The sequence below is a fragment of the Brienomyrus brachyistius genome, chromosome 22, assembly GCF_023856365.1.
Source record: "Brienomyrus brachyistius isolate T26 chromosome 22, BBRACH_0.4, whole genome shotgun sequence".
NCBI lineage: Eukaryota > Metazoa > Chordata > Actinopteri > Osteoglossiformes > Mormyridae > Brienomyrus > Brienomyrus brachyistius.
The window spans coordinates 5,122,688-5,149,004 of NC_064554.1; the positions used below are offsets into that span (position 1 = coordinate 5,122,688).

Below are 26,317 nucleotides of genomic sequence, written 5' to 3' on the forward strand. Positions count from 1 at the left end.
TGATTTAAAACGCATTTGATTGTACACATACACAAAAAAACAAAGGCAGCAGTCAAAAATGATTTTTTTTTTCCAGCTGTATTCTCCGGTAGTTAAAACACTACCCTTCCTGTCACCTGTAACTGCTTCAGAAGCAATAAATGAACAGAAGGTCGACGTGCGACCGTTCAGTGGTTTCCCCACAGCCGGCACAGCGGTCGGTACATCAAACAAGGCACCAGAGGCGGGTTGGGGGGCTTCGCCTGTACGTCTTGCGTGTCCGTGAGCGTTTTGGGGAGGGGGAAGAGAGAGTACAAATAGGAGGGGGCTTGTGAAGTGCTTAAAAACTGTACAAATTTAAAATAAACAAACAAACAAGCACATATAGCCTGAGGCTACAGTCTCAACTCAGTTCGGAGCAACTCAGCAGCAAGGTCCAGCTGAGAGGAAGCTGCAGACGGTCCCGGGCCTTTAGAGTAGCACCTTTTGGACCGGGTCTGTAAACTCGATGCCGATTCTCACAGTTTTGTGGCGGGCGAGTGAAGGGGAGGAGCTTCTTGGAAACAGGCTGCCCACCTCCTCAGTGGAGATGTGCGTTGAGGTCGTACTTCTCGCAGAACTTATCCGTGAACGGGATGCAGGTGAGCAGCTCGCACCAGCCGCAGGTGATGGGGTAGACGTAGAAGAGCACCAGCAGGGAGGCCAGCAGCCCCACGAAGACCAGCAGGGCGGCGATGATCTGGCAGCGCTTGCGGTACATGTCGAGGCGGCCGAAGCTGATGTAGGGCAGGAAGGCGAAGGAGAGGAAGAAGCCGGAGATGAAGCCCGAGATGTGGGCGAAGTTGTCGATCCAGGGCAGGAGGCCGAAGGTGAAGAGGATGATGACGACGCAGAGCAGCTTGCCGAAGGCCTGCCACGGCTGTGCCAGGATGGGCCAGCTCTGGAAGAGCTCCACGAAGAGGCAGGCCAGGAGGCCGAACTGCGAGCCCGCGGGACCCACCTGCCGGGGGGAGGCCGACATGTATTATGCACGCGCGGTCAGTCACACACACCGGCTCTGCCGCTGACTCAAATGATTTACACCAAGACAGGGTGGAGGCAGACAATGAGGGTGCTGGTAGACGGCGAGGGTGGGGGCAGAGGGTGAGGGTGCTGCCCGGGGAAGCGGGTGATACCTCGGCCCGGTAGGGCAGGAAGATGGCGCTGGCTAGGTTTCCTGTGATGCCGCTCAGGATGTAGATGATGGAGATGCGTAACCAGCCTGCCAGCTTCTCCAGGTCCCTCAGGATAGTCATCTGGAAGCCCATGGACACCAGGCAGTGCAGGATCCTGCAAGCAGACCCGGCTGGTTGGTGTGGCCCCAAGAAAACGGACCCTGGGAAGCCAGTGTCAGCTTCTGACAAAAGGAAGGTCTCAGACATGTTCTGTGAGTGCGGTTGGTTTAATTTTCTGGAATTTACCTCCAGCATGCTTCTATGGACACTGGTCAGGCTGAAAGTATAATCTACCTGGAAACTGACTGCTTTTATGACAATGAATCTTATACCAAGGTGTCTGCCCCCGCCCCCCCCAGCCCCGGCCACTGACCCGGCATGGAGGAACAGCGAGAGCCACAGCCGGTAGAACTGATCCGGCACCTCTGGGTTCAGGAAAGGGAGCAGGCCGCAGACGTCGTCCATGCAGTGTACCTGAAAGGGGAGGCACGATTTTACCCACAATGCCTCACAACACATGCATAAACACGATGATTTGGGATCATTCAAAATCAATCAATAATAAAACCTGAGGAACTTTGTAGACATATAAAGAGCAGGACAGCAATAACTTGGCCTCTAAGCCCCCCCCCCCCCAAGCTGCCCGTCACCCCCCATCACCCATGGGTTGACTCTTTGAGATGAACAGGACGTGCCTTCGGGGTGAATTAAAGCCGTTAAATTAACCCACTTAGCGAGCAGAAAAGGATCTTGATGAGGAGGCACGGACTGGACTGCCATCTGTGGACGTGTCTGTCCCGGGATGCAGAGTCAGCCTGAAGTGGGTGGGCTAAGCTAGCGAGGTGAAGCTGAGCATTCAGCTGCAGAATCACACACATGAGGATGTTCTGTTAGTGCGGCTGGGGGTTCAGTGCTTAGGGACGTGCCAGGAGCTGTGTGTGTGGTCCCGGACCAGGGGGTTGGGGGTCCGAGAGCAACCAAGGAGATTCACTCGGTCAGTTTCAGAGCACAATCCCTGGTGTCTTGTAGTCGACCATGTGCTGCGCCGTCAGGTTCTGAACGCGAGCCCGTTCAGTTTCCTACCTGTGAGCACAGGGTGGCCTCTTCGTGAAAGTAACCCCTCATGAAGTCACAGTACTCCCGTGAGGTGATCTCACACCTGCAGCAGGTAAACATACTGTAATCACTCGGAAATGACACAAAAATCACGGTGTATTCACCCGGAAATCACACCGTAATCACACAGAAATCACACCATAATTACACAGAAATCACACCGTAATCACACAAAAATCACACCATAATCACACCATAATCAATAGAACTCATACCATAATCACTTGGAAATCATTGAAATCATAGTAATCCCATGGAAATTACAGGGAAATCATACGAATCACACAGAGGATTGTGTCACAAGCCAGAAACAGAATCTGCAGCAGTCTGTGAAGTTATATAATGACAAGAGTGACCGAAAGTGTGTGTCTGTGTGTTAATATGTGTCTGTGTCTGTGAGTTAATATGTGTGTCTGTGTCTGTGAGTTAATATGTGTGTCTATGTCTGTGTGTTAATATGTGTGTCTGTGTCTGTGTGTTAATATGTGTGTCTGTGTCTGTGTGTACTCTTCTCACCTCCCTTTAGTTCCAATGCAGCAAGGCCGCCCTGTGATCTCACAGTCGATGTGCGGGAGGTTGGTATGGTTACCCGTGTCAGACTTGGTACAGATCTGAAGTCGAAGAACAGAGGAACCCAAAATGAGGTATTTAGATCCACTCATGCTACCAGACAGCCAAGCATGAGGCTGAAGAGGTGGGAATGAGGGAGGGACATACAGGCCACTTGGTGATGTCATTGAGCCACTTGTGCGGGGACACTGAGGCCGGCTCCAGACAGGTCCTGCATAGGGGAGCAGGGCACATACGTAAAGAAAATGGCTACCTGGTTCTCCACCACACCCAGCCCAGTGCACTGCCATACCTGGGGTCCTGATGGCACACAGAACCAGCGCGATCAGGCCACTTCACCCATTCCGCCAGGGTGGCCTGAGAAGAAAGAGTGCGAGAGTGGGTATTTAATAACACAGTACCTGTAATACAGGCAGGTATTTTATAACACAGTACTTGTAATACAAGCTGGTATTTAATAACACAGTTCCTATATTACAGGCAAGTATTTAATAACTGCATGGTGGTGCAGTGGTTAGCACTGTTGCCTCACACCTCTGGGACCTGGGTTCGAATCTCCGCCTGGGTCACAAGTGTGGGGAGTTTGCATGTTCTCCCCATGTCGTCATGGGGTTTCCTCCGGGTACTCCGGTTTCCCCCCACAGTCTAAAAACATTGGAGTTGCTAAATTGCCCATAGGTGTGTCTGCGTGAATGAATGGTGTATGAGTGTGCCCTGCGATGGGCTGGCCCCCCATCCTGGGTTGTTCTCTGCCTCGTGCCCATTGCTTCCGGGATAGGCTCCGGACCCCCCGCGACCCAGTAGGATAAGCGGTTTGGAAAATGGATGGATTTAATAACACAGTTCCTGTATTACAGGCAGGTATTTAATAACACAGTTCCTATATTAAGGCAGGGATTTAATCACACAGTACCTGTATTATAAGCAGGTATTTTATAATACAGTACCTGTAATACAGGCTGGTATTTCACAGTACTCATAATACAGGTGGGTATTTAATAATACAGTACTTATAATACAGGCAGGTATTTAATAACACAGTTCCTGTATTACAGGCAGGTATTTAATAACACAGTTCCTATATTAAGGCAGGGATTTAATAACACATACCTGTATTATAGGCAGGTATTTTATAATACAGTACCTGTAATACAGGCTGGTATTTCACAGTACTCATAATACAGGTGGGTATTTAATAATACAGTACTTATAATACAGGCAGGTATTTAATGACACAGTACCTGTATTATAGATGGGTATTCAGTGTCAAGGAGTAAAAGGGTAAAATTGTCTTTGACTTGTGTAGACCTGCAGTCCCTTAAGCACGCACTTACAGAGCACTCCTCCCGAGACGTCTGGACACAGCCAGAGCGGTCATTGCGTACGCAGCATGCCGAGTTGCGCTCTTTAGCCCGCTTCTGCTGGATCAACTCATGCACCTGCCGATCCTGTCGCATGCATGGGGAGAACTTGGCTCCCAGGTGGATGAGCGCCTCCTGCAAGTGAGGTAACAAAGCATCAAAAATATTTTGCCGTATAGAGCTTCCCTCCCATCGATCTATGCCAGGTTGTTCTTACCGAACTTGGCCCAATCCAGAAGTTCTCCTGCTGGACAAACTTGACATTCTCATAGACACCTTTATTTCTAAGGACCTGCAAGGTACAGAAGAGTGCTCCAGATATCCACATACCACAAATCAGACAGCGAAGAATGACTGATCCACGTGGGACTGGGCGGAACCGGCGGCAGAACAAGGAAGAGCCCTACTCACGGAATCCACGGTCTCGTGCTGAGCGAAGCCCACTGGTGCAAAGCCGTAGATGCACACAGCCAGGATGGTGATCAGCAGGTGCACAAACGTGATCCAGTATGTGAAGAAGGGTCTGGGAGAAGGCCAAGAGTGCGTCACCTCATTTCCCATAAAGCCCCTCACCAGCGCACGCCGTCTGAGAGTCGGGCAGACGGAGGAGGGGTTTGCGAGCACCTGTGATCGTCCATGTCCTCGATCTGCCGCTTGACGTAGCTGTCGATGTGGCTGCGGTAGGTGCGGTTGGTAAGCCTGCCCACCATGCCTAGGCCGTAAGACCGCTTCTCGCGGGCAAACAGCTTCTTAACGGGGGAGGCGATGCGCTGGCCCCGTCTCTGGCCGCTGACGCTCACCACCTCCTGCTGGAGGCGCACTTTGGGCTGCGTGACGACTCCCTCCTTCACCTTGCGCCAGCCTCGCTCCATGGGCCTGGGGGGGTGGGGTGGAGGGAGTTGTGTTTACGTCATGGGGCAAAGGGAGACTAGGTGATCTTAGCTAGGGAAGGGGGATGTGGCCTCACAGCATCAAGCGGCTCCTCTCCAGCTCGCCTCGATCCAGGACCCCGCCCGTCGCATCCCCCCCCTCCGCCAGCCCGTCCGACTCCAGGTCTGTGACTGCCTCGAACGCCTCTTCCATGTACGTAGACAGCTCCTCCTGAGGGAGGCCGTCTTGAGGCATAAAGGCCAGCGCCTCCTCCTGACCTCCAGGAACACAGACATACTTATAGCGTTTAACAGGCCGTTTCTCATCAGAGGTCTCATTGCTATTCATTGCTATACACTTAGAGACTCAGCCTTGACAAGAGGTCAAATGGAAACAGACGTCAATAGCAGCACAGACATTACAAACATCTCCATTAGCCCGTTATCAACAGGTGAGGAAAAATCGTTAAAATTACAGCTCCTAGAAATTCAAAGGCCTTTCTGATGTAATAATCCACTATTGAAAAAAGAGGTGTTGGTCTCATGGCTTAAAACTTTCTGACCTGGACATGAAAACAGAAAACAAAGAGAAAACAATGGAAGGGGCTGAAAAAGGTCCCTCACATGGCCAAAGAAGGAGGTGTCCAGGTCTTCTGGAAGGTCCAAGTTCTCATCGTCCAGGAAACCAGCAGGGGAGAAGCTCCGCCTCTGTAGTCGAAAGGAGGTACCCTCCCGCAGGGGGCGGCCCTATGGTGCGAGGACCACGTACCACCACGATGCAGTCAGGGGAGGGAGAGAAAGTTTGGGTTTCACTTGGTTCTGAAGGAACTGAGGTCAGCAGCTGAGTTTTTGGACCCGAAAAGCATAGTCACGTGACCTAGCTGGGACGCCCCAGATGGCGCCTCACCTTGACAAGCGCCGCCGCAGCCCGAAAGCTCATCTTGGCCACAGACTCCCTCTTGCGTCTCCGCGGTAGGCGGTTAAGACCCGAGCGGGAGCTGGTGGCGGAGCAGACGGAGGTGCCTCCTGGCGTCATGGGTGTCTGAGGGGCACTCAATCCCTCCCCGTCCTCCACCATGCGGAAGGCACGCCCCCGCGCCAGGGGGTCCACAATCTGCGGGGGGGAGACTGGGTCAGGCTGCTGGGTAGTCAGGGGCAGATGGGGGCAGTAAAGAGCAGATTAGGGGGATGAGGAGCAGTCGGGGGGCAGTAAGGAGCAGTCGGGGAGCAGTAAGGAGCAGTCGGGGAGCAGTAAGGAGCAGTCAGGGAGCAGTAAGGAGCAGTCAGGGAGCAGTAAGGGGCAGTCGGAGGCAGTCAGGAACAGAAAAGATCACGGGCAGTGTGGAGCTGTCAGGGAGCAGTAAGGAGCAGTCAGGGAGCAGTAAGGGGCAGTCGGAGGCAGTCAGGAACAGAAAAGATCACGGGCAGTGTGGAGCTGTCAGGGGCAGTAAGAAGCAGTCGGCACAGTAAGGAGCAGTCAAGAGCAGATTGGGGCAGTCAAGAGCAGACTGGGGTAGATGGGGGGTCTACCTTCTGCATGCCGTGCTGTGGCCCTGGCAGGTAGAGCGGCGGCGGCGTCTCAGCACTAGCCAGCGAAACGCTGTCTTGGCTCGACAGCTCCATGCCGCGCAGGGCCTGCGCCTTCAGTCGCCCGTAGCGCATGCTGCAGTGACGCAGGCTCTTGCGGTGCCAGCGCTGCGTGGCGTCCCCATCCTTACTGATGCCAAACCAGTCTGCTGTGCCCCTGCGGACGCAGACAGAGAGCGCTGAGGATCCCCATTCCCCTCCTGCTCCATTTGGGGGAGGGGGCAAACTAAAAGTGATGAGTGAGACGTGACGACTGACAAGTAACACGTGATTAGTAACAAGTGATGAGTTTAAAAGCAACCAAACTCCCTGTGAATTTTCCTTCCAAATGTCCTGCTTAATGCCACTTTCTGCTTGCGGAGGCCCTGGAGCAGACATGTCTGAACATGCCTCAGCCACGTGACACAATAGCTGGAAGTTCCCAATGAGCACAAGGCTTATGGCTCCAGGCTATGCACTGGCAGGGGCCAGCAAGCCAATCCCAGCTGTTTTTCTTACATGAACAGCCTCCTAGTGCCAGTGTGTCACAGTCTCATTACAATAAAACACTCGCAACACTCGGATGATCTAGCAGGACACCCCGCAGACCCCCACTCACTCATTCATCAGTCACATGTGCTGGCTCCGCCCCACCCCACCCCACACTAGCTGCTCGCTGTACCCAGTATCACAGCCACCTCTCTCCGGCTGCAAGCAGCTGAAGTAAAGGATGCATGTGTCCCCCTCAGCACACAAGCAGTACAGCAGGAGGGAGCCTGCAACCACCCCTTCTTCTGGAACATTCAGGAGCAATGAACTGAGAGGCATTCTAGAGCAAACGGCATTCTAAAACAGAGAGGCATTCCGGATGTTTCCCCATCCAGTCCTCGGGGATCCCGGTAGGGAGTTGGGAGGGAGCAAAAATGTGGGCCGTCTGGCAGGAAGCTCAGAGGGAGCAAAAACATGGACCGACTGTGGATCCCCGAGGACCGGATTGGGAAGCAATGTAGAGCCCTGGAGGAGTGATGTATTATCGGAGTGCAGCCTGATCTGTGTCGCCGGGCTGTTAGCATTCCTGACATTGCGGTCAGTTCCTTGGCCTTGGCGCGGGGCGGCGCTGGCATCATCCCCATCTGGACGTCTTTTAAAAGGTCGCCTGTCTGCAATACGCACCGTCCTGCCTTTCTCACCGTAACCCAACCTCCCAAATCCTACTGCCAGTGCCCGGAGTCGGGAAGCCTGCTGCCTTTCACGACCAATAGCCATCTAAGAGCTCCTGTGGGAAACACAGGTCCACAGTGGCACCACGAGCTTCTGGGCCTGAGACCCCGAGAACAGATGGCAGTTTGGGTGGCTGGGGACAGACCGTTACACCTCAGAGACAGAGAGCACCTGACTTAAACCATGCAAAACTGCAGTCTGTGGGAATAAGTGCAAAGCAGCTTATAAAAACTAGGCAATAATAATTTAACTCTATGAGTCACTTCCAAGTGCCATATGGGCCGGGTGACTAACAGCAGTGTTATTGACTAGGAACAGAAACAGCAATGAAAACACATAATCTGCAGATCCAGCTTTTACAGCTAAGACAGGAAGCTGCTGAACCAGGCACATCCACATGGACGGTCACCCCCCCAACACACACACACACACACACACACACACACACGCTCCCTCTGCAGTACCTGAGGAAGATCTTGGACAGAGAGCGCCCCGTCCGGGAGGCTCGCCGCGCAGCACGCTGCCCTTTCACAGGCACGGTGCTGATCCGCTCAAAGTGAACCCTTCTGCTGGGGGGTGGGGGGGCGGGAGGGGGGGGGTGGCCGAGGTCAGCGTAGGAAGGAAGCAGGCAGAGGAGAAAGAGAGGAGAAGAGAGAAACAGATTGCAACCTGTGGACAGACAGCAGGGGGCGTAGCGGGTGCTGGAGGGGTTAGTGAGGCAGAGGGGGAGACGGCGAGTGAAGTTAAGTGGCATTGCGAGGATGCGAGAGACCCCACACACACATGCGGACACCCGGGGGCCCCTGACACCGGCGGTGCAAACATATACATGTTATGCTGTGGGCACACGGCTTCCACAGCTCGCACGCCAGGGCCCGGACCCTCCCCAAAAACATGCAACAGAACCTGCACCCTGGGCCCAAATCCTCCAACCTCTCATTCCGAACGAATGGAGGGACCACGTGGTCTCTGCTCGGACCTCTGGGTAAAACCTGCCTACGTCCAAGGCTGCAGGTTCAACTCCCACCCTGCCTGTGTGCACAGAGAGCTTATTCTCCAGCTAAAAGGTTCAGATGAGCATCCTGCAAAGCCCAGCAGACGAGGCATACGGGTCAGCATGATGACGGTACGAGCGCATCCTCTAGGGGGAGCCAGAGAGACCAGGACTCACCTCCGGATGGTCTGTGTGATGGAGGTCTGTCGCTGGAAGGCAGGGCGTCTCTGGGACAGGGGGTCAGCCACCGAAGAGCGGAGATGTGTGTTCTCCACCGGCATGCTGAAGCTGCGGAGGTAACCGTGACGCCTCACCGGCTGCGTGACCGGGATGAGGGAAAGAGGGAGAAGAGGCAGGAACAGAGGATGAAGAGGGGGGAGAGCAGGGAAACGTAGAGCAGGGATACGGAAAGGACCAGGGAAAAACAGGAAGAAGGAAGAGGGAGGAACAGGGAGGAGAAATATAAAGCAAGGACAGAGGAAGAACATCAAGAAAGACAAACAGAAGAGGAAGAGAGAAAGAGGAGGAAAAGAGGAAGAGCAGATAGCAGATGCAGGTGGAGATGCAGGATCAGTGAGTGAACAATGACAGACACACAAAGACACATGGGAGAAGGAGTCAGGAAGTAGGAAACCAACGTGAGTGTGATGCGTACAGAAACACGGCGTCATCAGACATGCACACTGGACGGCGGCTGGGGATGGGGAGTCACCTGGGCATGGGTGGGGGGCTCGTCCAGCGACACCTGAGTCAGAGGGATGTCCAGCTTGAGCCATGGCGGCTTCTTCCTCTGCAGGCTGCCCTGGCGATGTGATTCCGCCATGTTTGCAGCCCCGCCCCCCGCCGCCCACCTATCCACAGAACATACACAACATCCGGCCAATCACGAAGCAGCTCTGACAAAAAAACGGACCAATGGCCAGCTAGGATGGGCAAACGGCACAGCACACGCCGCGCTTTCTGTGCTCAGTCACAGAACCCGAACTTGGACAATAACCAGGAATTACATAGAATGTCACACAAAACGTGAAAGTGAACCTCTATAATGTTCCTCTCTACCACAGTGTGCCGCTAAAATGCCAAAAGTTTTTTAAGAAGTATTTTATATACACAGGCTGAACCAGCTTCCATGAAATATTCCCATAGGCTAATGGCGAAGATGTTCCCTGTGAAAAAATCCCTTCTGTCATAACAGGATTATTTGTTTTCCATCGTCTCTGTGGGAAAGCACCACCCCTCTCTGGCGCTCACCCACGCTCATTCAGCTGGTGGGATGTTTCCAGGCTCTGACTTGGGGACGGTCGAGATCCCTGACGGGAAGTACTATCCCAAAGGGAGCACAAAGCATGCCTGGCTCATGCATTCCCAGCACATCTAACCAAATTACCCCCACAAAGCGATTCAGTGCCACAAGAAATGCCATGACAAGCAGGGTTGGTGAGATGCTGCAGAACCTCCTGTGACAGTTTCACAGCTTCTGCTGAATGTCTGAACCCCAGTAGCGATGGCTCCCCTTTGACCAGCAGGGGGTGCTGCTGAGTATCGGGGTTAGCAGCCACTGTGAAGACGTTCTACAAAAGAGTTCCAGTCAGAATGAGAGAGCAGACAGACAATAGAGCCCCAGAGGATGTGGGGGGAGGTGCTTCCAAATGCTGTTGTTTCATTGGTCAGCTCCTGGTCCCTCCCCCTCCCATCACTGAGCAGGCTATCCCACACCGGCTGAGACTTGGGTTCTCAAACTCCCCAGTCATGGGGCCCTGAGACGTCTCTCCTTCCCACACGGCAGTCAACCTCAAAAGCTGACCCCCGGCCCCCAACCGCCCTGCTTCCAGGAAGCAGAAATCTCACGCCGCGTTCACCCCACTGCGAGAAAAGGCCACCCACCATATTCATAATGTCCAAACCAGACTGGCATCAGGTCCCAGACTATCCTTCAACAGATTATTTCAATATTTTCTTTTTATTTTTTGAAGTGTGGATGTTTAATACCAGATAATTACACATTTAAGCTGAGCAGTAATAAATATGACGGAGCACTGAATGTGGTCCCCACCCCGAGATGATAAAAGGAACAAAAAGAGACTAACAGGAGCTATACAGGGAGCCGAAGGGTGATTACGTCCAGACAGGCAGAGATTTCCGGGGTCTACTTTCCTAAGACGCCACCTGGTGGCTCCAAACGGTAATGATTCAAAACGTGCATAACAAAGGACAAGGTAAGGTTAGCGTGCCCACAGACGTGGGGGGGGGGGCTTCTGTTTACATTCCTGTCTGGTGACACTGAGCACCTCAACCATCTGCGATTCCCAAGCAGCCTTTCTGTCTGAGATGGGGGGGCAGGGGTCACGACCACATTAATTCTGAGCTCCTCCCCATGTCTCACAGGAGCAGCGTATCAAAGGGGAACACAGACCACTTTCATTCTGTCCAAACTCTTAGCCTTTACCTTTGCCCCCCCCTCAGGCAGCCCAGTCACACCACCCCCTCACCCACTTCCTCGTCCACAAAGCCACCACCAGCGATTTCAGTTTCACCGATGATTCAGCCCGAAACCGAGCAGCGTCACCCTCCCCACCACCCCCCCGGTTCCGGAAAGGCAGAAGGTCCCTTTAGGCTTCCAGAAGGATCTTCACTGTCTAGGGGCTGACAGCTGACACTCAGGACCCTGCACCATCACCACAGCGACCATCACTACCATTACCAGCAAGCAGCATGGTGTGACCTCAGCTAGTAGCTGCGGACAGGAGGGGGGGGGGGGTCACAGGGCACCCAGACCACGAGTTTGACATGTCACTTCCTCATGGGTAACACCAGCAAAACCACAGCACCCACCCCACCCCATCCCCACCCACACACACACACACACACACACACACACAAATGGCCGGGGTCATATAGGACCATATTACTGAGGTGAAGACCCTAAAATACCCCTTACGATTTCCGAGGAAACTTATCGGGTCCTAGGGCACGGAGCCAGCACACCACAGAGCCCGGAATTCAGGGCCTGACCCCCCCCCCAGCAGGGAGGGTGAGTTTCACTTCACACAAGGCTTTTTTGTTAATATGACTTACAGAAAGCAGAGAATGAAGTCAGAGGAGGTGAATGCTTGGCAAGGACAGTGTCCTGGGGGTGTCCAGGAATATACACTGCAATGGAGATTTTCTCAAAGGTATAACAGCAGGCCCCTACTGCAGGTGGAATCCCTCTGCCGCCTACTGCCCTGTACAATGTACAGTATCCAGCCGTCTGTGGGCTGCCAACAGAGGAGATGGGTGATCATCAGCGTCTCCCTCCAGGTTGTGGCTCTGGGGCCAAGTGATCCTGTTTTCCCAATCCAGGGGCCTCTCTCTCGAGGTCTAAGCCATTACGGACGGCTCCAGAGACTGTTTTCCTCTGGCTGCTGTTTTTAATTCACACCATAAAAAGCTTGTCTGTGTTCCAGCAGCTTTCCACGGCAGCACAGGACGGCATTCCATGGAAATCAGGCCTGTAAAATGGAGACTAGCGGCAGCCAAGCAGCAAGCGGAGTCACCGCGGGTCCACTGGACCCCTGCCCTCTTCGTCTAGCCGCCATCGGGGTCACGCGGCCCCATTTCCAACCGAGCTAACCCCAGTTGACCCAGGAGATTGTGGACGGCCACGCAGCCACCTGCGTCCTACCGACATGCCCACGCGCATGCCACTCCCACAGCCTACCCACACACGCGGGTGTGCAGTCTGCAGAGCACTGCTAGGCATCGGAGATGATGCAGGAGTTGGGTAGATCCGAGCAAACTGGGAAAGAGAAACATCTACGAGGGGAGGAAGGCAGGAGAGGCGGGCACAGTGCCAGGTCATGCAGCATGAGGCATCCCAGAATGCATCACTGCACCCCCCACCTTCTCACCACAAGTGCAAAAAAATGTGGCCGCACGACAGTCACATGGCTGGCTCAGAAATGGAGCAGAGACAGGGCAACGGGGTGCAGGCCAGATTTGGGGGGGTGGGGGGGGGCTGCTTTCTTAGCAACGGAAATGCCACACATACTCCCAGAGTGCTTCCAGGCAGGGCTCTGGGTGGTTGGAGGGGCCAGATGGGGGGGGGGGGTGGTTGAACACTAACAGACATACAGACGCACAAACCAACACAGACACACAGAGTACAGTCTTATTACCGTTGTTGTCTTGATGTTTTAATCATGCTACAAAATGGAGGGAGCAACCAAAGTCACATTCAGAGACGAGCTGTTTCAGACACACATAGCGGAGAGCCATCCATAGGGAGGGAGGGGGGAGAGCGACCCCACATCCATAGAGAGGGAGGGTGGAGAGCGACCCCATACCCAGAGTAAAAGGGGGGAGGATGACTCCACCTCCATAGAGAGTAGGGTTGGCCCCCGTCCCTTATAATATGGGACGATCCCATATTGGAACATCCTGTGTCCCGAATTATGCGGGATAATGGTGGCAACCCTAATAGAGGGGGGGGGGGGGGGGTGGGCAACCCCACATCCATGTGTGGACACGGGTTCAGTCACCAGGCTTCAAATCATCATCAAGCATCAACGTCAGTGACAGTGAGCCAGCAGCGTGTGCAGCAAAGGTTGCGACCCTGTACTGGTGCACGGGGCCTGCAGACTTGAGATGTGTGCCCTGTTGCGGCAGGGAAACAGAGATCCAGCCTGTCTGTTTGCCTTCCCTACTCTGTCGTGATTTTATTCACTTTACAAAACAATGACAACTTAAAGGTCTGGAGGATCCACTAAAGCATGGAGGGCGATGGGGAGAAATGCAGCACTGACAGCACGCTTCAGGTCTGACAGGGTCCCACAGCGAGGACCAACGGCAGGAGACCAAGTCTGACAGCAGGGTCCCACAGTGGGCCTTGGCAATGGTGCCCCAAAAGGCTGGCACAGGGACCGGAGCGAGCGCCAGCACACTGCGAGAGCCATGCTGCTGCTGGCGACTCTAGCAGGGGGTTTCAGACAGGCAGGCAAGTCCTTTAAAGGTGGAGGCATGGAGGAATCCACTAGAGGGCCATTGAGACATAACTTCCCACTTCCAACAGACGCCTCTGGAAGTCATCATGGAAGTTGAGAGGAAGTCAGCAGGAAGTCAGCAAGAAGTTGAGTGGAAGTCAGCAGGAAGTCAGTAGGAGGTCAGCAGGAAGTCAGCAAGAAGTTGAGCGGAAGTCAGCAGGAAGTCAATGGGAAGCTGAGTCTCGCACTGAGCTGCAATGCTGTTGCACACGATCCTAATTTAAATATACCAGGATGATATCAGCTTGCATCTGGCTCTCAGAAAACCTCGTTGTGCATGTGCCCAACACGCCCCGGGTGGGATTCTAGGTCCGGTTCTAGGGCCAGATCTGCCTTCTATCCATCTGGAGAAGGGAGAACCCAGGCCAAAGGACCAGCCCATCCGCCAGAGCCTGGGAGAAACATCAGCGATGAAAAAACAAAATACTTCAGTGCGGGAGGGGCTCGCCAACTCAATAAATCTCAGAGTGGAACCTAGTAGCTTTAGAGCCCCCACACAGAAAATGCCCCCGAGGATGGAAACCCACCCATGCCTAGCCCTCAGCTCCAGGGCCAGACGCTCTTAACTAATCCTAGGAGGCCTGGAAACCCCCTCACACTCCCCAGCACTGCCTCAAAACGGCCCCCGCCCACTTTCCTGCTCCTCGCTAAGCTTGCAGTGACACCAGGGGTCAGACACTGGTCCGCTTCCAGGATGATGAGGCTCAGGAGGAGGGAAAATCCAGCATGGGCAGGAAACAGCCAGCAGGGCGGCCATATTACAGGAAGTGGCTCTCACCACAGCAGTAGACCTTTAGGGAACGGTGACAAACACACAAAATCTCCCCTAAATAAAGGGGAGGCTGAGGAACAGCCATACTGGGCTTCAAAACATGAGCACGATGCCTGGCCTGGGTCGCTGGCAGCAGCCACTGCAGGGAAAAGGCATGAGACAGGAGAGGAGGAGTCCAATAAGACAGGAAGTAGCATTATTGGGGAAAGGGACCCCACTCCTCGGGACCATTCCTATCTCAGCTGCTGAAACAGAACCATAAAAAGACTCAACTGCCCAAAGAGCTGAGATTATTACTGGAGGTTAAATATGGATTATGACTCTGCAGTGGATCTCAAAGCCAGCATTGGGTTCAAGGGGCTAACTTTACAGCCAGCACCCAGCGACCAGCGGCTGGGACATGACCGGAGCAGAACCGCTCCTGATGAACAGTTGGCTTCGTGTGCCCAGAAGCAGCTTGCTACTCTCGCAGCGTGGATGCAGAAGTGGAACGCCTTCAATCTCCGAGAAGGTGACTTCATCAATGAGCCCAGAGACCGTTAACAGCGTATTCTGTCAACTTGCTATGTTTGAATGACTCAAAATGCATTGATAAAACACGCAGCAGATATGCGGTGTGGAGCGAACACCGGCCTTACGCCACAGCAGAAGCAGCAGCCCCACCTCTGAAAGGGTCACGGACACACAGTGGCACAGGAGTGGTAAGGAACAGCACGGCTGTCATGGAAACGCAAGCCACACGACAGCCACATCACACGCTGGTGGTCTGACCACAAGCATGTGCAGAGCAATCAGACGCGATGCTTCCACTAAGTATTTAAGAACTTCCGGTTATTCAGGAGCAGAACAGAAATCTTTATCCTAACCCAACTCCTTTGCATTTTCATCTTTTCGCAAATTCCGTTGTATTTTTTTCCAAACTTTGTTTTTTCAGATTTATTTCAGATCTGCTTCAGATTTTAAGTGTTTATAAGCTGCCGAACTGAAAAAAGAGCACAGAGCTTTGCTCGGGAGTGGTGTGAGTGCATTTGCACGCACAGTGAGGCGAAGCCTTTTGGAGGATGGCCTGGTGTCAAGAAGGGCAGCAAAGAAGCCACTTCTGCCCACGAAAAACATCAGGGACAGACTGATATTCTGCAAAAGGCACAGGGATCGGACTACTGAGTCATTCTCTCTGATGGATCCCCCTTCCAATTCTTTGGGGAATCCGGAAAAAACATTATCCAGAGTAGAAAAGATGAGCGCTACCATCAGTCCTGTCACGCCAACAGTAAAGCATCCTGAGACCATTCATGTGTGGGGTTACTTCTCAGCCAAGGGAGTGGGCTCACTCACCATCATGCCTAAGAAACAGAGCCGTGAATAAAGAATGGTACCAAAACATCCTCCGAGAGCAGCTTCTCCCAACCGTCCAAGAACAGTTTGGTGAGGAATAATGCCTCTTCCAGCGTGACGGGAGCACCGTGCCATACGGCAGAGGTGATAACTAAGTGGCTCACGAAACATTCTGGGCCAGGAAACTCCCCAGACCTTAATCTCACTGAGAACTTGTGGTCGATCCTCAAGAGGCGGGGGGGACAAACAAAAGCCCACAAATTCTGACAAACTCCAAGCATCGATTATGCAATATGGGCGGCCCATCAGTCAGGCTTCGGACCCTGATGTTGATTGACAGCATGTCAGGGCGAATCGCAGAGGTCTTGGAAAAAAAAGGTCTAACACTGCAAATATTGACTCTTTGTATAAATTTAATGTAATTGTCAACGGAAGCCATTGACACGGATGAAATGCTTGCACTTCAGTATACCACAGAAACATCTGACAAAAAAGATCTACAAACATTGTAGCAGCCAAACTTTAGAAAACCGATACTTGTTTCATTGTGAAAACCCGTGGCCACGACTGTACTACAGTACAGTGGCCGAGAAAGCCCAATACAAATAAGAAATGCACGTCTACTAGAAAAATCGGGCTGAAAGCATTAGTATATTATTCAAGTTCATAATGAACCTGCAAACACACTGCAAATTCATAGATGCTACACGAATTCAGAAAACACTTTCATCAATAAGACAACGCATGCGAATCACATTTTACAACCTGCGCTGCACATTCACGGACGCGCAGCAAATGCAGAAAACAACTGAAACTTAGGAACCGCGCTGTAAATAGCCCACAACACAACGGAAGTGTTTCCGGGGGACACTTATGAGACGGTCACATGTTTGTAATACTGTTTTTAACGTAAATGTTTTAAATTTTCTATTAATCTGCATGGTTTTAAGTTACAATTAATCAGTGGCAGCTGTGTTCATGATTAACCTGTGTAGTTCCCTGAGCAATTATAGGCTATAGTGCAGCAGTTATCAGTCACATCTAATCTACCATTTAACACAGATTACCATCTAAATGACATTTGTATTTTGGACAGCGTCGCTTGTAGTTTCGCTAGTTTTGGGGGGTTTATCATAAGCTTTGCTGAGTCTGTATTCCTCACTAGAGAGAATTTCCTTACATACCACCATTAGCCTCAAGTAGCTATAGCCAGAAGCAGACGGGTTTACCGCAAGGCAAAGTAGGGTGATTAAAATAAAGTAAAAAAAAATGTTGTTTACAAAGACCCCAAAATTAACACTGCACGCTGACCTACTTGGTTACTATAAGCGAATTATTTTAACAGTGCCTATTTGTACAGGAAATGGTTTTTTATCCCAAGCTTTTTGATCCATATATGCAGTTAATCGCTATAACCATGATCACTATAAACCCGTTTATACCGTAACTTTACTTGTAACGTACATTTTCGCCATTGGCTCCATTGAAAAGTGTGCCCTGAAATTTGCAGTTGCATTTGCAGCCCGCGTTTCCAAAGTTGCAGTTTTCGGTTATTTGCAGCGCGTCTGTGAATGTTTGTAAAGTGTGGTTCGCATGTGTTATTTTGATGAAAGTGTTTTTCTGAATTTGTGAAGCGTCTGTGAATTTTCAGTGTGTTTGCACATGTGAACTTGAATAATATCTTTTGTTGCTTTTGGGCTTTCTCATTTTTATTTTGAATTGCAGCCACTTATACCCCATTTTTTGGATTCAGTACAAAATACCCCACCTCGTTTTGTGATGTCATTCAATGCCGGTCCCAGTTTTTACGGAAGTGGAAAAACACTTTGAAGTACCTTTCTTAAAGTGCCAAAAGTGAGGTACCTGGTGTGATTTAAAGAGAATGCACCCTTTAAAGAGAATGCAGAATTATGGGACGCTTGAAACTCTGGGGAAAAGCGGGAGTGCCTGTTTTGCTCCAGCGGATGTAATACAATGCAGAAGAACCATTGAAATTTAGAAATGAGATCGCAAAGAGGTATGAATCGAGATCGAGGTATTTTTTACAATGAATTGTGTAGTCGAACTTAAAGGCTATTTTTTTTCAGTTTGGCAGCACATAAACTAAGTTCTGGGTTCTTTTGCCTTATTGGTAGTAGGGTTGTTTCAGTCTTTTTTTTAGCAGACGAAAGTGATACGAAGATGCAAATACAAAGTCGATGGAGAGCGATGAGGCATATGAAGCATATAAGTATAATTTAAGCATAAAGTGGGCATTGTTTTGCCTTTATTAATATTAACGATTCAAGTCGCAGTCGGATTGAATAAAAGCATCGGGTGAGTTTTGGTTTCTCGTGAATGAAACTGCATTGCTGGTTCCCTGCACTACAATTGAGACACAAAAATCAGAAAGGGCTGATTAGGGGCAGTTCCTGTAAACGTCTGAGCTACCTGGGAAGTGCCCTAAGTTCCTGTAACAGAGCCTTATGGTTACTAGGCAACATCCCTGCACTCATTTGGCCAGATCTGGCTCCGACAGAGTCCTTGCTGGTCAAAAAGTCCCAGGCTATGCCTTCTGCGAGGGTATTTTACGCTATCTGGACAAAATGCAAAATGTGGAGAAATTCATAGATTTAAAATGTAAATGCAATATCTGCAAAATTTCACGCAATTCTGTGTTTATGAGTAAATACTGTTTTCATGCCTCGATTCCATAATTCTGTCCACGTTTTCTGCATCCTGAAAATTATAGGGCCTTAGTGCCCCCTCCGCTGAAACCTAAACCCGGTTCCTTTGACGGGCACCCTCCACAGAAACCCAAACCCGGTTTCCTTTGACAGGCACCCCCCCACAGAAACCCAAACCCGGTTCCTTTGACGGGCACCCCCCACAGAAACCCAAACCCGGTTCCTTTGACGGGCACCCTCCACAGAAACCCAAACCCCGGTTCCTTTGACGGACACCCCCCACTGAAACCCAAACCTGGTTCCTTTGACCAACACCCCCCAGTGAAACCCTAACCTGGTTCCTTTGACCGGCGTCCCCCCACCGAAATCCTAACCCGGTTCCTTTAATGGCACCCCCACTGAAACCACAATGCCTGCCAGCTGAGCCACCAGATCTCCAAACCACGTGCCTTAATGTCTGAGTCCACAGGACCCCCCCCATCTGCAGCTCTATTAATAAACTCACAATACACACATTCAGTACGAGAAGCAGCCCCGCCCAACAGCATGCGGGAAAAAAGCACACAGCCGGCTGTTTCAAATGTAAGTGTTTCTGCTTACACCCCAGCCTGCCCATGCTAGTCTCTGGGCTTACGGTTTCACGAAACCTGGCAGTATTTGGTTATTCTGGTGAATCTTGCCCGATAATCACATACCTCTGATCGTATCTTGCCTGGAAGTGTCATACTGAGAGCTGTTTTTAGGAGAGTTAGCGTGCTAATTCCACCAAAAGTTGTCGTTTTCCCCTCATTGATCCACAATGCTTTTTTTATTATGCACAATTTCTTCACCGCCTATAATGCCAAAATCCATTAATAATCAAGTGATCCCAAAGAAAATAAAATCCAAAAGAATATGAAATGTTTAGTCTTTAAAAAGGGTTCGGAGATAATCTGACTGTATCCTGTTATTCAGCTTCAGACGCCAGCGAACTGCATGGTGACCAAAAACACCTGCTAGCAGGATCTGGTTTGAAGACCTTGCACTGTACCCCCAGTCTGACCCTCCAGCAATAGAAAGTGGAAACTGTGGCCAGGGGGACGCTCCCTGACCCCTGGAGCGTCACACCAAAAAGGAGCCAAAATGCTCCTGAGCTCAGAAGCGCCCCTTCTGGTCCGTCGCCTGAACACACACGCTGTGCTAAGGCCAAAATGAGTGCAGAGAATGAGAGAGAAGGCTCTGATGTGCCAAGTGGTAATTTATTTATGGTTTGCCTGTTGTATTAAGCTCATGCCGCTGAAGATGGAAAACGCCAAAGTACACAAACTCACGAACTGACACGACACTGTAAACAAGGTGTAAAAAAAGCACACAAATTTAAACACAGATTCTGGGTAACCCCACAGACGAAAGACTTAAGGGCGCTGTACAGGTGGAAAATATCCACAAATAAACACACAGCAGCTAATTCTGGACAGCAGGGGTCACAGTGGTTAAAATCACAAACCACGAACATTCCCTGCAGGTGTCTTACAGCATCAAAACATTGTCCTGGATAAAAGGGCCGGAAGTCTCTGGGGATTCGAGCTCCGGGAGAAGTCTGATCACGAGCACGTCTGCAAGGCACGACACACTGTAACACGCTGCCCCCGTGACCCACGAGTCCCCAGGGCGGCTGCTGGGCCAAAGATAGCATGAGAATGGCTGGCTGCCCTATTTAAGGTGGTGACCCGATCCCCTCGGCCAACCCAGGGTATTATATCACCCACCCTGTCCCGCGGCTCGGCCCGTGAGAGCGCGTGTCCTCTGGGAGCTGGGGGCGTGCTGAAGCAGCCTGGCTGTGGAAGGCTAATGCTAAAGCTAATGCTAAAGCTAATGCTACATTGTCAGGAACCATGAAGAGGAAGCAAGCAACTGGGGCTAGAATGCCACTCCCAGAATGCCGAGTGTTTAAACTGGACTATGGTTACCAGGACAACGCAACAGTAGCCCCCAATATGCAGGACGCGGCCTGTTACGTGCTCAGCTGCGCACAATCCAAGGCGCGGATGCTAGGTGAGTGGCCACAGACCCAACTGCATGTGGTTGACCTCCACGGGAAGCCACATGTCCTGAGACAGTGACAATGGCCTTCCTGCTAATGTGAGGACTTCCAGGAACCCAAGAGCTCAGCCTTCACCCCGAACGATCACAGGGAATAACAGGATGCCCCGAGCTGCCAAGAAATTCCCACAAAAATCCCGTCTTCGGACACAAATCAGCAGCTGTCCCCTTCCCCACTGTACAAGCCTACTGCATGTCCAGTCACTCCGCAGGCTTTTCCCAGAACTCCATGCTAAACCATGCAACACAACAGGGACACACGGGAAAAAACTATGGGGGGTGTGCATGTGTGCGACCCAAAATAGAATAGCTGGATTATGTCATGTCTGATGCACTTATGAAGGCATGTCTAGGCCTGCCCTCATGGGGGGGTCAGCACATGGAAGGGATGGGGGGTGGGTGACTGTAATCAGACAGCAGGAAGTGCATGACCATGCTCCAGAGACCGGGGGGGGGCGAAAGAGGTGAGGATGTGAATGCTGAGGCTGTATCCAGACACGCCCCCACAGGTACCACATCCTATTGTAAACACCACTCAAGTCTTGCATTTTTGCTGGGCCCCTGAGGTTTGGGGTCCCCCTGTTGGCCACAAACAGTCGTTACACCAAACACTAAATACACACGTTCTTTATTTAGAAGATGCTGAGGCAACATGTTCTGCTAACCAGCCAGCTACAGTCTCCCCACTCTACTTGGCAACTATTTATTTCAATTTTTGTACACCTGGAGAGGGGTGGTGGCAAAAGTGACTTTCAAATGTGGCCTAAGAAACAACGACCCCCACTGACTGTAGCACATGGCCCTGTTCACGGAGGTGGCTGCTTTAACACTCCCCTCCCCAGCCCCCCAACCCCTGGAGAACTTTCCCCAGGAAGGCATTTAATCATTCCCTTTTGTGGAGACAATATGGGGAAACACCCTACATCCTGGCTGCAAGATAGGCCGCTTTCCTCTCGGACCCCATGACGTGGCACAAATCGACGGGGGCGTCCAGCATCCAGGCGAGAAACAGGGACCAGAGTGGGTCACAGCTTCCGGCAAGACAGCTCCGCCCCAGCACACCAGCCCACCAATCAGAATACCTGACCCGCTCCTACCAAAAGTGTCTGAGCGCCACAGCAAAGACAGATGGAATTATTAGTAATGCAGTCAGACAGGTTTGGACTTCATATGGAAATACCTGCAGGCTAATCCGCAAAGGGCACCGCAGGCCAGCTCACCACAGCTAGGAAATAACCTGAGCGCATCTGCTTAGCATTTAGCTTCTCACTGGCCGGGGCGGCAGGAAAAGAAAAGCCTTTATTAACGGGCGTTAAGTACAGCCAGCTTAACGGAGTGTAACTCAGCTCGGAAAAAAAAACGCGTGTTTATGCTGTGAGTACAGCCACTGTAGGGAGTCTGTGTGATAGCAGGCAGGCCCAGTGTCTGTCCCACCCCCATCCTTCCAGGACTGAACTGGAAAAAAAATCCCGGAAGGGACAAATGGAAAACCAGATCCGCAGAAGGCATCAGACTGTTCCAGGAAACAGCCGACGAAGTATTTTCATTTTTCCATAAAATGAAGCAAGGTTAGGATCACTCTGCAGGGGGCGTGTCTGTTACCAATAGGGTGTGGTGCCGGTGGGGGCGTGTCTGTTACCAATAGGTTGTAGTGCCAGTGGGGGCGTGTCTGTTACCAATAGGGTGTGGTGTCGGTGGGGGCGTGTCTGTTACCAATAGGGTGTGGTGCCGGTGGGGGCGTGTCTGTTACCAATAGGGTGTGGTGCCGGTGGGGGCGTGTCTGTTACCAATAGGTTGTGGTGCCAGTGGGGGCGTGTCTGTTACCAATAGGGTGTGGTGCCGGTGGGGGGCGTGTCTGTTACCAATAGGGTGTGGTGCTGGTGGGGGCGTGTCTGTTACCAATAGGGTGTGGTGCCAGTGGGGGCGTGTCTGTTACCAATAGGGTGTGGTGCCGGTGGGGACGTGTCTGTTACCAATAGGGTGTGGTGCCGGTGGGGGCGTGTCTGTTACCAATAGGTTGTGGTGCCGGTGGGGGCGTGTCTGTTACCAATAGGTTGTGGTGCCGGTGGGGGCGTGTCTGTTACCAATAGGGTGTGGTGCCGGTGGGGGCGTGTCTGTTACCAATAGGGTGTGGTGCCGGTGGGGGCGTGTCTGTTACCAATAGGTTGTGGTGCCGGTGGGGGCGTGTCTGTTACCAATAGGTTGTGGTGCCGGTGGGGGCGTGTCTGTTACCAATAGGGTGTGGTGCCGGTGGGGGCGTGTCTGTTACCAATAGGGTGTGGTGCCGGTGGGGGCGTGTCTGTTACCAATAGGGTGTGGTGCCGGTGGGGGGCGTGTCTGTTACCAATAGGGTGTGGTGCCGGTGGGGGGCGTGTCTGTTACCAATAGGTTGTGGTGCCGGTGGGGGCGTGTCTGTTACCAATAGGTTGTGGTGCCGGTGGGGGCGTGTCTGTTACCAATAGGGTGTGTCCCTGTGGGAGGGTTCGGGAGGTATATCTCTTACCAATAGGTTGTGGTGCCGGTGGGGGTGTGTCTGTTACCAATAGGGTGTGGTGCCTGTGGGGGCGTGTCTGTTACCAATAGGGTGTGTCCCTGTGGGAGGGTTCGGGAGGTATATCTCTTACCAATAGGTTGTGGTGCCGGTGGGGGCGTGTCTGTTACCAATAGGTTGTGGTGCCGGTGGGGGCGTGTCTGTTACCAATAGGGTGTGTCCCTGTGGGAGGGTTCGGGAGGTATATCTCTTACCAATAGGTTGTGGTGCCGGTGGGGGCGTGTCTGTTACCAATAGGGTGTGGTGCCTGTGGGGGCGTGTCTGTTACCAATAGGGTGTGTCCCTGTGGGAGGGTTCGGGAGGTATATCTCTTACCAATAGGGTGTGGTGCCTGTGGGGGGGCGGGGGCATGTCTGTTACCAATAGGGTGTGTTCCTGTGGGGGGGGGCAGAAGGCATATCTCTTACCAATAGGGTGTGGTGCCTGTGGGGGCGTATCTGTTACCAATAGGGTGTGTCCCTGTGGGGGGGGGCAGGGGGCGTATCTCTTACCAATAGGGTTTGGTGCCTGTGGGGGCGTATCTCTTACCAATAGGGTTTGGTGCCTGTGGGGGCGTATCTGTTACCAATAGGGTGTGTCCCTGTGGGGGAGGCAGGGGGCGTATCTCTTACCAATAGGGTTTGGTGCCTGTGGGGGTATGTCTTTTACCAATTATGTGTGTCCCTGTGGGGTGGGGGGGGTGTCTCTTACCAATAGTGTGTGTCCCTGTGAGGGGGATGCCTGTGTACAATAGGGTGTGGTACCAGTAGAGGCGTGTCTCTTGCCAATAAGGTGTATAACTCCAGGGGCGTGTGTCTAAGCTTTTGGATTGTGTCCTGTGCACTGCCGATACTCACAAAGCATTCATGCCTTCCCTTTCACAGAGCGCAGGGCCCTAAGGCAGACCGACTCAGCCAGACTGCCGGGTCCCCAAGCCGTGCCAGCACTGACGGCATCGGCTGAAATGGGCAGCTGAGGTCACACGACCAGGGCTCGCTTTAAGCAAGCCGTTACATCACCATGAGCCAGGGGTGGTTTTCAAGAACTAGAGGCTGCCAAGGAGCCACCACGTGCACACTGTACCTGCTGCAGTAGCCAACTCATGGGGTCTAAAATGGGCTACCAGGTTCTTTAATAGCCAGATCAAAATGACAGCCTGAAAAAGGCCACCCAACCTGCTCAGCTTTATTTATGTAAGTTATTTTAATTGCTTGTGTCACTTGTACAAAGAGGTCTGGTGGTCTTGTTTTGCCCACGGCGTCGAAAACTGTATTGCATTTCCTGAGATTGCAATAACAGCCCCATCCGAACTTCCATTCATTCATCTTGAAGAAAGATCTTCCTGCCCACGCGCACAAACCAGCTAAACAATGGAGAGGGGCAGTCTGCACCAAACTGCACAAAGATCGCTGTTACTGGCGAACCACGGCTGATCGCGTCCCTGCGGTGGCTCCCGGCAGGGAAAAGTGAAACCTGGCCGGTCAGATATCGCTTTAGGCTCGCAGAGCGTCTGCTCCACCACCGATCGCCCGGCTTCTTTTGACTTTGCACAGCTGCGCAAGAACATTAAACAGTCTATAACGGACTTCACTACCTGTCGTTTCTCCAAGTTTCCTTAACCACAAAGCTAAACACAAGTAACTGGGAAGCAACCTGACAGGTGACCGTAGAGTTAAAGGGCCAGTAAAATCGTGTCTTGAGACGGGAAGTCGACATACTGCAATATGTGGTTTCAGTCCTGAGCACGACGAAAGTCCTAATATAGATTTAATGTACATGTACCGCTGCGCGAGTGCAGCAATACGTCGCATCACAGATCAAACGCGCTAAGCTCCTGGACCGGAGCGCTAGAAACTTAACCGTACTGTACGGCGCACATGTACAGTCGGGATCCTTCCCAAATGACATAACCAAGAAGCAATTCTTCGTCTACGAATGCTTCCTAACAAACCACAAAAACATAAATGGGAAGAAGCAGCCCTGGCAATACACATGGTCAGCCATTCCCGACATGATGTTGCTCATAACGGCTTCACCAACTACCACTACCTAGAAGCGTAACCCAGCACAGTTCCCAGGAGTGGGCATTTCACACAAGCTCCGTGTGAACGTTGGACACTGATTCCTCTGCCAAATCAATATATCAGCATTGCAGACAAGCCACCGGGCAAAAGAAAGATTTTCAAATTAAACACAAGACACCTCCTTCTTTTTTCAGTCTACAAATCTAAAAAAAAGGGTCGATACTGACCACTTTATCACGCCACACCACCATATATATACATGAAATCTACGCTTCCATTATTTTCTAGAAGAGTTGTCGATCCGCCGCTTAATTAAGATCAGAGTGAGATGAAAAGCGGAATCCCCGTGTGAACAGCCGATGAATCATAAAAACACTGCACAGTGTGCAAAGTTCACAGTGCTCATCCTTTATAGTTCATATTATTATTACTATTATTTAAAAAAAAAAAACACCGATCATATCAATCGAAATAAAACGCCATACAAACTTACCGCCGTTACAAATTTTTCCGCTGTGGGCTGTAAACACACGCCGTGTATAATATCCTGAGATCTTGCCTTCTGTATCACTTCCTTAGAAAGCGCAAAAACAAAAAATTAAATAAATCAGGGTGTGTGTATTATCCACGTCCCGCACTCTCCGAGCCAGAGCCCTAGTTTGGAGCCGCTGGGGTACTGCGATCCAGGAGAGTGCTGGTCGAGTCCCGCTTTTCGCAGCGCGTCCGGCACATTCCCGCACACGAGTCCGGCCGCTGCCAGAGGAGCGCTCACTCAGCCCGCTCGGGAACGCGGAGCGGGGCCCCGCCCACCGCAGATTTTGGCGGAGGCGGGGCATTCGAACGTTGAGGCCAATCAGCGCGGCCCGAGTGGGTCTCGAGGCAGGAGGCGGGGCAAAACCAAGTGGTTGCACTCGAGGTCCTGAGTCATGGATGTGGCACGCGGTTTAAAAATGATTAATCCATTCGCTATAAGAAAACTGAGGCAGCGAAAAAGAGT

General features: G+C 51.9%; 1 protein-coding gene across 3 annotated transcripts; it reads right to left on the reverse strand.

Annotated features, from left to right (window-relative positions):
• LOC125718229 (inactive rhomboid protein 1-like) lies at positions 1-26,092 on the reverse strand. 3 transcript variants are annotated; one of them, XM_048991902.1, is made up of 19 exons: positions 25,814-26,092; positions 9,603-9,741; positions 9,068-9,207; positions 8,361-8,462; positions 6,640-6,853; positions 6,017-6,223; positions 5,734-5,856; positions 5,208-5,383; positions 4,865-5,116; positions 4,652-4,763; positions 4,458-4,532; positions 4,214-4,375; positions 3,172-3,236; positions 3,027-3,090; positions 2,826-2,920; positions 2,277-2,352; positions 1,567-1,667; positions 1,155-1,308; positions 1-979 (listed from the first exon to the last, which is right to left on the reverse strand). In XM_048991902.1, the coding sequence occupies exons 2-19, from the start codon at positions 9,711-9,713 to the stop codon at positions 560-562; spliced, it is 2,649 nt and encodes an 882-aa protein (XP_048847859.1). In that variant the 5' UTR covers positions 9,714-9,741; positions 25,814-26,092; the 3' UTR covers positions 1-559. The 3 variants fall into 3 exon arrangements, with proteins under 3 accessions (XP_048847859.1, XP_048847857.1, XP_048847860.1); XM_048991900.1 differs by having other exon boundaries at positions 8,361-8,465; XM_048991903.1 differs by lacking the exon at positions 8,361-8,462 and having other exon boundaries at positions 60-979.
• Between the last annotated feature and the right edge of the window lie 225 nt (positions 26,093-26,317).

Excerpts from the sequence above, each read along its gene's own strand:
- LOC125718229 (XM_048991900.1), bottom strand. The coding sequence starts at position 9,713 with ATGGCGGAATCACATCGCCAGGGCAGCCTGCAGAGGAAGAAGCCGCCA. Across the intron at positions 3,237-4,213 it reads CGTCTCGGGAGGAGTGCTCT|GCCACCCTGGCGGAATGGGT; the intron begins GTAAGTGCGTGC and ends CTTTCTTCTCAG. Across the intron at positions 1,668-2,276 it reads AGGCCACCCTGTGCTCACAG|GTACACTGCATGGACGACGT; the intron begins GTAGGAAACTGA and ends CTCCCCTTTCAG.